This window comes from Mycetomoellerius zeteki, unplaced genomic scaffold (assembly GCF_001594055.1).
Source record: "Mycetomoellerius zeteki isolate Tzet28-1 unplaced genomic scaffold, Tzet1.0 scaffold70, whole genome shotgun sequence".
In the NCBI taxonomy this organism is placed as follows: Eukaryota; Metazoa; Arthropoda; class Insecta; order Hymenoptera; family Formicidae; genus Mycetomoellerius; species Mycetomoellerius zeteki.
The window spans coordinates 354203-365994 of record NW_017257720.1 but is presented as its reverse complement, the minus strand read 5'-3'; the positions used below and the strand labels follow the sequence as shown (position 1 = coordinate 365994).

The following is an 11792-nucleotide window of genomic DNA, read 5'->3' as shown; positions in this document are numbered from 1 at the left end:
TGTGTGTGTGTGTGTGTGTGGTGTGTGTGTCCAAGTTCACATCCCAATTAACATTTATTATAAATAATAATGCATTCATATATGCGCGATATGTACGCTGTGTACGTTTATTTATATTCACCTTTAAAAAAAAGACATTGTATATATACAGGGTGTCCGGTAAGTTTTGACAAATCACTCGTGTGTAGAGCGGACTAATTGAATCTAAAAGTCTTCCTTTAAAAGTCCAATTTTCGTATAATTTTTGTTTATAAGACTCCTTTAAGAGTTCTTTAAGAAAAACACCTTTAAGATATTTTATAAAGAAGAACTCTAAAAGAAATCTTAAAGTAATCTTATGCGTCGATTTTGCTCGCTATTCGACAATCTTTAGAAATTAATATCTCGTTCACTATTGTGAAAATTGCAAAATGGTAGAGGGCTTTTCGACTCATTGTCAGTTTAGTTCGCTCTATCTGCATACGAGTACTTTGTCAAAACTTACTGGACAGCTGGACACCGTATGAGTATGTATATGATATGTATATGTAAAGCGCTATGCACGACGCTTTTTTTTACATTTTAACGTTATATAATGACATTTTATATTTAAAACATTGCAAAGTATTGTGTAAAAGATTAAAATTTACACCTTTGAATATTTTACATAACTGACATTAGTTAAAAAATGATAACAAGAAAGAGAAATTAGAAAATAATAACAAGAATCCGTTAGCATCTGAGAATATTACATCAAGCAACACGATGAAAAAAAATTTAATTCAAAACCCTGCAATTAATTCTATGTCAAATAAATCAGCTATGACACGCCTATCCGTTAAACATGAAAACATCAATTATTCGATTCGTGTTATTACATTTATTACATTTTTACATGTTCTCAACTTAATATTAGGTGCTTTCCACAAGTCGATACAAGCATCATCTATCTTTCTTGATATTTAGCGAGTAACAAAGATATAACAATTCTTATGTCGACTTGTGTTACCAAATAGAAAGCACTTATTCTTTATAAATTACGAATTGTTAGACAAAAATAAAAAAAACTTTAACGTTTTGTATCTTCGCTTTTATTACTTTGAGTGTTAATTGCTTGAATATTTTAGGAAATGTAGCGAGAATTCAAGAACTTAGGTTCTCCACCAATGTATGATTAACTCTAATCTCGATTTAACTTATTATTTATCTTTTTCTATAATTCTTAGAATTTCAACATTATGTCCATATAATTAGGTGAGAAATTGATTCTATCTGGATTTTTTATCAGTGTGATTCATGATGATTTACGGTGCTGGATAAGTATAAGGTTAAAACAAGTATTTTCATTATAAAACATTGTTGGTTTATTGCATCAATTGACTGGGCGAGTAATTATCTGTGATGTATGGTGACAAACAAATACTATTAAAAAAAATTAACTAATTCGATAACAAACAGCAACTTTACAGATATTAAAAACAAAATTGGAAGAATGTTTATGAAATTCTCAATTTATTTGGCATATTTGGCATGTCTGTTTCGCATATAATGCATTTCGTACATAGTAGATTATTATTATTTATTAATATTGAAATATATAATAATACTTTTCATAATCCAATCAGTAAAATTTAATTTATGCCTTATAAATATAAATTAATAATTCTTCTTAATTTCATTCTTAATTTCAAAATCTCCGATTGTGTTATAATAAAAATTATTTTTCCATTTTTCAGCAGTTAGGTATAATTGAGTTATGATTTTACGTAATAAATTTCATTTAACGTTCTTGTGACTCCAGATATTTTATATCATTATTATAATATTATATTATAAAAAAAGAGAAGGATAAAAAGATGTTTGTGTTGATTTCAGAAAACAAAATTTAAGGAAATACATATCTGATGTACTTTAAACATATAATATATTAATTCATATGCTTGTACATGTTTTATATTTTTTATACAACAAAATATTTATGACAACAATACAGTTGAGAATGGTATACAATATATATTGTTATGTTAATTCATTCACATAAATATGAGAGACAGCCTCGTTCTCTTAAGATGTAATGGAGTCGTGTAATTGCGTAAAATATGTAAGTACATACTCTTGATTACTCTTGATTACTATCCAGTCTTTCGATACATTTTTTCGTGTCGTCTCGTGTACAAAGGATTTGATATTATAAAATTCTTCTCAGCAAAAAATAAAACTGACATTATTTGTCTTAATAAATTATTCATCTTACAATAAGACTAAATTATAATAATCTTGATCCAAACATCATAGAAATTAAAATGTCGAATATTCAAAGATTGTTATTAAATTTAAATTCACAGCTGAAATTCTGATCCATGAACATGCAAGTTACGGAATAATTGTACATCACATATACATTTATATGAATACTTTCGAATATTGTAAGAATGTGAAAATAGGCCAGTTGGTTCGCATTTTCCTTAAAAATTTCGAAGCGATTACCATTCGTTAACGCTTTAATAATAGAGAATATCCGTTAGTGAAAAAATATGCTATTTACACGTAAGATATCTAATTGTGCGTCGATTTATTAATTCGCCGTTTGGAGAATGTATCAAAATCTACTTAATGAAATAATGAGAAATGATTTCATGCTGCAATTATTTACAGATTTTTCTTCATGTGCGGGAATTGTGTATGTATTATATGTGTAGATATTTATATGTACGTATCCTCAATTCGGAACCATATAAATGCGATGAGCGCAATGAATTATGCGCCGTTATTGATCCAATAAGAAAAACACTAACAATAAATATTAGATAATGTCATTTTGTAGTGGGCATCGATAATGGTAAGCACAAAATGGCAGTAGAAATTCGTGGCAAGAAAATACTGAAGAACCATCATGTGTAACGATGAGCGTGACGATAAGTAATAATGTGTTTCATTTAAACAAGTGCTTAAATTTCAACTGTATTTTTACAAGGACACACGAATTTCGGATAATTAACTACCGGCAAAATCAAGAAATATTCAAGGAGTAAAATTGGAGAGCACATGAATGTTTGTAGATTGATTTTGCTTTCCTTATATAACTATATTAGACACTTTGCAGACCTTCATATCTTTGTATCCGTGTGTGATCAGTTTTATTAGAGAGATGCCTACGTACTTAATTCCAGAGAACATAAACTTAACCTATATTTTTATTAAAACAACTGACACATAATACCTTGGCGATAAAAAATTTTTACGAAAAAATACAGAAAAACTGCATATATAGATTGAGACAGATCTTAGAAATTCTTAGTATTTCGTAAATATTTGTAGTGGGACGTAGAGTGGCGTTGTTTGAGGGCGGAGGATTTCTTGCTTTGTCAAACAAACAAACAACACTCTACGCCCCACTAGAAATATCTATGAAAAACTAAGAATTTCTAAAATCTTGTCTCAATCTATATAGTTTTTCGTAAAAATTTTTCTGCCAGGGATAATTAAATATTTTTTAATTTATCTTACTATTTTTGGTATTTATTGTCCAAACAATTAATTATACGATCGAAAAACAATAAGTAGACAGAAATATAACGGATTTGCTTCAGGTGTCGTTCGCATTGTGAAATTTACACATCCTGTTTCAAATTAAGGTTTACTACTGTTGACCAAAATTTTCCAGAATTAAACGCAATGCCTTGAAAACCGTGACGAAAAAATTCTAGATAAGTCCAGTATTGACAGTTTACATCAGCTAGATCTTCACAAAGCAATTCGATGAGAAACACAGCACATTGTCTTATATTAATACATGCACACCATACATATGTATATATTAAGCGTTGTTTAGATTATACAAATTTATTTATTTTCTCATAATAAAATATTCAATTCTCTATATTTATGCTACTTCGCATGGAGAACAATCACCAAGACGTGTCCTGCAAACCTTTAGCAAACACGAATATGCAATACACATGATATACATCGATTTTTACAATTAGTTTGACATATATCCACTTGGCTCACGCAACCGAATTTATCTTTAACGCCGCCATATCTCTCTGAACGGTGCTTATGGCATAGACCCGAGAGATTTAGCGTATTATACCTCTCTTTGTCATACACTGATATGCTACTTAAATGTGTCGAACGATTGCTCATACAGTCATGTGATAATTCTACTACCTCTAAATATCTGCTATGTCGCAGACTTATGCATAGGACGTACGTGAATAGTATAATATATAATCAGCATTTTTTTTTATTTTGTCGCAAGCTCGACTCTCCCTGTTAAAGTAATATTGTAGTGATAAAGTACTGTAATGAGTAAAAAAATGTAGGGTTTTGGATATCGCGTGAAAATGATTACCTTTTTTTGTTACATTAAAATGTAACAAACCCGAGAGACTAAAGCCTGACTCCACCAATGAAAAATTAACTTTATCTCGGTTTAACTCGTTTATCTTTTATTCTAATTCTTAGAATTAGAAAAAATAAATAGTAAGTTAAACCGATTAAAATTAATCTTACATTGCTGGAACCCGGCCTTTCAATGCCAATAGGCGTATGTCGTTAGCTCTTATCTGCCGAATGTCAACGACTACCCTAGAAACAATGATGTATTTTTACTCTCGTTATGTCTTTTTATACTTAATGATTCGACTGGCACGCACCGCGTGCATGTTAAATAAATACTTTCAAAAGTGTGTATAAATCGGTGTATAATGTATTACGTATAAACAATTCGGCTTCTCTCTTATAGATTCATTAGAGAATCCTTTCCGGCAAGCAAATTATAACAAATTTTATACAGGATAAGTTTAAGTGTCTTTCTAAAGAAAAACGATTTAAACTCGTTCAAGAGTTGTCGTCTTTTAAATTCAATTTGCCTGACGGAAACGACTTTCTATAATGAAATCGACAGAAATAGTTGGCTTTTTTGATCCATAAATTTATACCTAGATGACATTTGAGATTCTTTTTGCTTTTTAAATAATCGAGAATCTCATTTTTTGCAATTTATATCACGTATTTCTTAAAAGTGTACGAATAAGAATTGTAGAAAAATTAGCCGTAATGGTACGATTGAATGTGGTTAATTCAGTTCATTTTGACCAGTTTATTCTTGATGATCGAAGGTTAACTCACATTCATTTCCGTGAAATATGTAGTGAGCCAATCATTTACGCTTTTTGCATTTATTTTTACCCAGTGAATGTTGAATTTTACCATTTCTAAGCTTTGTTGCAGGGTGCGGTTAGCGCTGCGGACGTCACGTTGCTTGAAGAATTCAGAAACCTACAAAAAAATTATAAAATATTTTCATTGTAATAAAATTTTAAACAAATCAAGTGCAGTTATTTTTGAAAAATTAAAATTTCAAAGAAATGACTTCTTCTTACTTCGCGATAATCATATTCCGTAATGAAGTAGTCAGGAACAACGCTAAGTATGAGATTGCTTATCGAGAGCGATTCATTTACATATAAGGCTTCTATTTGCGGCCAATAAGCTTTAATGTGACGCCAAGCGAGATAATGTCCATGTGGATTGGCAGCAACGGACGTTATGACAGTATTAACTTCTTGCGCCTTAAGCAGATTCCGATTCAGTGATAATCGAAGATAACGTTTAAGTAACCAAGGATCCATCGTCGCGCCTAAAGCTTGCAACATTAATAATTTTTCACTCTGGATTTGTGTTTTAAGATAAACCTGCCAGCAATGCTGCCAGTCAGTCTCCTCTCCGAATTTGATACCTACGAAAATATTAGTGTTATACGAATCATTTTAATACTTCGCGGTTCTCTAAGATTGGTATTCACAGTCGGTTCTTATTTCAAGATTCTCTTACAATAATTAATATCTTAAGATGCTATATTGTCCTGATTGGTTACAACACTTAAGACTTAAGATGCTAAGACTTAAAATTGCTGTGATTGATTATGAATACCAGCCTATATAATTATATTGATATTATATTCGTAATTAAATACATTTTATATAAATAGTATATCCTTTCTTTACCTGCCATATAAACGACTTTCCGTATATTGGGTGCGATACGTGTACCTTTCGATATCCAATCTTGAAAAAGACTTCTTGCAGATTTCACTACATCGTCCATTTCTGATTCAACAGCGGATTTTAGTACTGCTGTTCTCAATAATCTGCATTAAGATGAAATTTGGATTAATGTCCTGTTCATTGTGTTAGTCAGTGAATATCTAATAAAGATAAGCAAGATTTTTAAATAGTACACTGTACTTTTTCAAGTGAGAACCTTCATCAGTTAAGCCAATGTATCTCGTAATTGGACCCATCAGTTGTTTAAAGAATAAGGTATATTTTTTATATGCTGCACTTTCGGCCAGTCTGTCTTTCCAAAAGTTTAAATACCGAAGTACGGTCGCCCATGGCGCATAATCTCTTTCGTTGACGAGGTAAAGCGAAAGTTTTAATGGAATTGAAGCATCTATCTCGCCCGCATCGCAAAGCGAAAACGCATCGTCGATGAGATTTGCTCGATCTGCCGGACTGAACTTGGTATGATTCTTTATCAAAGTTTTAATGATCGAAGTCCACATCTCCTTCGGGTAATTTACTCGATAAAAGCCAGTTTGGTTGATGTTGCATTTGATGTAATCGACATCGCTCGATATGTCGAAAGTTGCTAAATAAAATATGAAATACTTGTCTTAATTTCTTAATCAGAATTTGCAGAAATCGGATGTAGCAAAAGCATGTGTCTTCTGAATCATAGACTTACATACATGGTGTGGCAATAAAATTGGCGAATATTCTTATATTCAGTTTGTAAACGCATGCAGCAAGTTGCAAAACAGACTTGATATTAGCTCTTTGTTCCATTTTCATTAACGAACGTGTGCTCCTTCGTTATTAGTCTACGCTTGAACATAGCCACGCGTCCGTTAAGGGCAGGCGTGCAATGTTGAAATGTGTTTCTAGATTCGCTAATTTATAACAAGTACGATGCCGCAACTTGCTGCATGCGTTTACAAACCGAATATAAGAATATTCACCGAATTTATTGCCACACCGTGTATACAGATTGCGCTTTCACACAAAAGTTTGCGTGACAAGATTGAAGAGGAGCTAGCTATATCTTATTATATCATATATATCGAAGGATAATTATATTCTATTATTTTCGTTCTTCCAATGTCCATAGACGTGCTATCTTTGTGGCGCAAAAAAAAGAAGAAAAAAAAGAAGAGCAGTAGTAACAAGCTAAAGAGTGCCTATACACATGCTTTCTCTTCCTTCGACCAGCTTTTAACGGAAGCGCTCGATCTATGTATATAAGTCTAGGTTCTGAATAGACAAATAAATTTGAATATAATTGTCACCATCGGTCATATTCATCCACACTTCCATATAAGATTCTGTCGAGTCATCCTTGTCTGTATAACAGTGCAACGGGATGTACCACTTGTAGTCAAAGGGTGATTTGGGATACGAAGTATTTGCTCCTTCTCGAGGTGAAGCAAGGAACCTTTTTTGAGTCGCTGTGATAGTACTGTCTTCACGGATGATAGTAACAAGGGGGAAGCCCATTTGTTGGATCCAAGTATTCATTATAATCTGCCAATATATTTTAATTGTATTAAATACATGCAGCAATATATAACGAGCGAAATAATTATTTTTACATACTTACTTTCACATCAAGTTCTGTACTAACAGATGAATTTTTAGAATGTTTTGTGAGAACCTCCCACAGATCATTGGTCTCCGTATTTCCATACGCGTGCATGTTTAGATAATCGTTTAGTCCGCTTTGAAAAGCACACGCGCATAAAACTACTTCCAACATGTAGAGGACGGAAGCACCTTTGTAATAGCTAACCGTATCGAATATGCTTTCTATCTCAATGGGGTTTTCGACGGATACGCTTACAGAATGACTGTTGGCTAGTGCATCGAGCTCGAGTGCTCGTTGCGTTTTGTGTAATATGAACAAATCCATCATGCCCCATTCGGGAAAAATGTGATTCACGCCTTTGTATTCGAAGAACGTCGCAGCACCTTCGTTCAGCCACAGATCATTCCACCATTTCATTGTCACGAGATTACCGAACCATTGATGAGCCAATTCGTGAGCCATAATAACGGCTATATATTCTTGTATTTCGGTAGGAGTTTCTTGTGGGTCGTACATTAAAAACGATTCTCGAATAGTAATTAGGCCCCAATTTTCCATAGCAACGGGCTCAAAATCAGGAATTGCTATTATATCTAAGCGCAGAAAAATATATATATATATATTATATATGTATTATAAATATTATATATGTATTATAAATATTATATATGTATTATAAACACACACACACGCACGCACACACGCACGCACGTACGCACATATACATATATGTATTATAAAATATTATACATTAAAACACAAAGTACCTATTAACAATTTTTTTATAAGTATGTTTTATCCATATTTTGTTTGAAAAACGTACCTTGCTTTGGCAAAGGATAAGGTATGCCAAAGAAAGATTCAAAGTAATCCATAATACGAGCAGCAGTGGTCATGGCATATTTCATATGCGGAAGCATATGCGATGCGGCATACACACTTACAGATGTATTTCTCTTTGTTAGTTCGAAAACTCTTTTAAAATCGCATACCACAAAAGCCACCAAGTACGTTGACATGTCTACAGATTCTTGAAAATCATCGCGTAGCTGAAAAGCAACATTATTCTGAATCAGGTTGATGTAAATGTGGTCACTCGCAGATAATACTATAATTGCAATAATGATCTGATTTGTTATGCTTACGATCGGCAAATGAAAACAGGTGATACTTTTGAGATGTCAATCAAAAAGCTTTCACATCAAATTAAATAAGTAACATATTTATTTACTTACTAAAGTACTTACGAGATTTGTACCCAAATAAAATCCAGCCTCCTCAGTATTTATAGCGGGCATATTACATAACGCAATGTGAAATCTATCTCTATATATTGATATCTTAAATTTAGCTTTAAATTGTGGTTCATCGAAACATGGAAAGGCCATACGCGCATATGTTGGTTCAAATCGAGTTGTAGCCAAATATCTAAAAATTGAAGGAAAAATTGAAAAGACCAGTCTTATTAAAGCAATGATAAAGTATCCATGTGTTATAAAGGGAATAATAATAATTTTGAAGTTACCTGTAGTCTCCTTCAGGAGTGGTGTAACTGCTAAAATAGAACCCTTTAAGTTCAGTAGAGTTTAACGTCGAATTGAAACTCAGGAATAGCGTGTAATTATTTCTTTTCCGAAACGATGAATCCTCCAATTCCAGATATAACTGTTCGCGCTTCGGATATTCGAGTAATTTCGCGATTTTCAGCTCTTCTTGACCATCTTTGACTATCTAAAAGTCAACTCTCGAAAATTAAACAAAAACTGACATTGTAAAATCTGCACACGTGATCGTTACTTACTTGCTCCTTTATTGTCAAGTTTTTACTATGGAAGACGATAAATTTGGTCTCTTCATCAACATAGAATTCGATTGTGACTCGTCCTAAAAATGAGAACAAACTATGAATTTATTACGTACAAATGAAATATTTCTTTATTGAAACGCAAAACTTTTTAAATTTACCTCTAAATTCTAAGGTGGTAAGATTTGGATGCATGGTAATATTGTACCTAGTAGGATGTGCGAAAGCAGGTAATCTTATGTTATCCCATGGAAATACCTGTAAAAATTTTCATTACTCGATATTGAATTCGATAAATAAAAAAGTAGGTATTTATTGTCATAATTATACTGATTCATTTTTCATTATCTTGTACTGAATATAGCCTTATTTCAATTAAACATATTCTAAAGTAAATTTTTTTTCCAAATTTCTATATTTTGTAGATTTTTTAATTTTACGATATTACAAAATACACATAATTAGCTTATTTAATAAAATATAATATAAAAAATATATTTTTCAATCAAACAAACATTGTATAACCATTGTCAATAAACCAAATGGAAAAATTTTTCAAAAGCAAATAAGATATGTGCAATTTTTTGTCTTAAATATTATTAACCATATTAATGTTTTCATATGTATTTAAATGTGCGTACCTCTCCATTCTCCATCCGAGGCACGGCGTCCATTTCATCATGCGTTACTTTACTCGAGTCTTCTTCGGAACAAACGCAGCCTAAAAAGAGAAATAATATGTGTTCGAATATATGAAAAATAAATATGAAAAATGTGATCTTTATGCAGAAATTAAATTTATGATGTTTGAATGTGTGTGATTTAATATTGTGACTTTTGAGAATATGACGCTCGCTCAAAATAGAGATTTGACATTTAAATACCAGTTCGCAAAGGTGCCAAGGCGATAATAAGTGATGTGACAAGAAGTACCACGCAGCAAATACAAAGTACGCAGTAAGTCTTTCTCTCAGAACATCTAACGACTTCATTTGCGCGCTCGTAAAAATTACGTCTGTGCAATCCTGCGCTGCTATCTCCTGAAACAAGGATATCCTATAGAAAAGAATTCGCTCCAATATTATGTAATTTTGTATAAATTTCGCCGTAATTATAATTGCGTATATATAATTTATAGCTAATTAACATAATTAATTTAGTATAATTAATTTTAATTGATTAGATAGGTAAATTTCATTCCATAGCTATTAATACATAATCTAAACAAATTTCTTTCTTTATCAGCTTCATTTCATTTTCACATGCGCAACAAATCGAAAAATAAGAAGTTAATATAATATTATATATATTACAAAATAAAAATAAGTCCTTTTAAATGTAAATTTCCGAATTTTAATTATTTTGTATATATGTACATATAAAAAATAATTACATATAAATGTACATAAAAAATATTATTTGCGTATTATCTAACTGAATTTAATTTACAAATTATATTCAAGGTCACTAATTTAATATCTTTATGCGTGTATAACAAAAAGTTTGCTTTCCTCTTGATTAAGCTCTTGACCTGGATTTTGCATTGCTGCACGACTATGCAGAATAACTAATGCACTTAACTTATATAAAAAATGAAGTAATAACATTTTTAGCAATTTGAAAGTTAACGTTTTCAATTTTAAAAATTTTTACTTATAATTAAGATAAATAAATAAATACTCATATATTTTTATTAAAAGTAATTAGAATTTAACAAACACATATGAAGTATGTTAAACTGGTAAACCTATATACAAATGAATGTTATATAATTCCATTTAAAACAGTAAAAAACATATATTTATTTTTGTATTATTATATTTAAATTAGAGTTATTTTTTTTTAATTTGTGTGTGATATTAAAATTGTAACATTTTTAAGAAACATATTATGTATCTTTTAATGCATCTTGTGATCTCTTTAAAATTATATTTTTTTGTTCAAAACATGGATAATCTTAATTTTATTATTTTTGTAGTAAATATTTTTAACACTAGAAGGACCGAGGTAGCCAATTTGGCTCCTCACGAAATTCAAACTAATATAACTTTTTGTAATAAAATAAATTAATAAAATTAGTGATACTATTGTTAAAACGTTCATTATAATTATCTGTATGTTTAATTTCTTTCCATTTGTTGTTTACGAAGAAAATGTGCTTGGAGTTAAATTGGCTCTTACGGTCCTTCTAGGGGAATCGTCAAATCCGGTTCTTCTAGAGTTGCTGTGAAAGGAATTTTATCTATATACAAAAATTTTTGTTTTAATGAAGATTTGTCTTACAAGTTGTTAGAGATTTTTGCGTAGAGTCAATACATTAGCTTTATTTTATTTGGGGTATTCTTATTGAAATTTATAA

The 11792-nt window shown here is 30.9% G+C and overlaps 1 protein-coding gene across 2 annotated transcripts in view; it reads right to left on the bottom strand.

Moving 5' to 3' along the window:
* Positions 1–4510: 4510 nt before the first annotated feature.
* Positions 4511–11792, bottom strand: part of LOC108729142 (endoplasmic reticulum aminopeptidase 1) — an 11760-nt gene continuing 4478 nt past the window's right edge. Inside the window, exons 2-14 of one of the 2 annotated variants that reach the window (XM_018458116.1) lie at positions 10318–10473; positions 10075–10154; positions 9595–9691; positions 9431–9513; positions 9155–9360; positions 8877–9057; positions 8453–8678; positions 7645–8222; positions 7334–7568; positions 6231–6636; positions 5991–6133; positions 5367–5722; positions 4511–5262 (exon numbers count right to left, since the gene is read on the bottom strand). In XM_018458116.1, the coding sequence (XP_018313618.1) occupies positions 5104–5262; positions 5367–5722; positions 5991–6133; positions 6231–6636; positions 7334–7568; positions 7645–8222; positions 8453–8678; positions 8877–9057; positions 9155–9360; positions 9431–9513; positions 9595–9691; positions 10075–10154; positions 10318–10473 (2906 nt within the window). In that variant the 3' untranslated portion in view covers positions 4511–5103. The remainder of the gene's footprint in view (positions 5263–5366; positions 5723–5990; positions 6134–6230; positions 6637–7333; positions 7569–7644; positions 8223–8452; positions 8679–8876; positions 9058–9154; positions 9361–9430; positions 9514–9594; positions 9692–10074; positions 10155–10317; positions 10474–11792) is intronic. The other variant, XM_018458117.1, reaches the window with a different exon arrangement.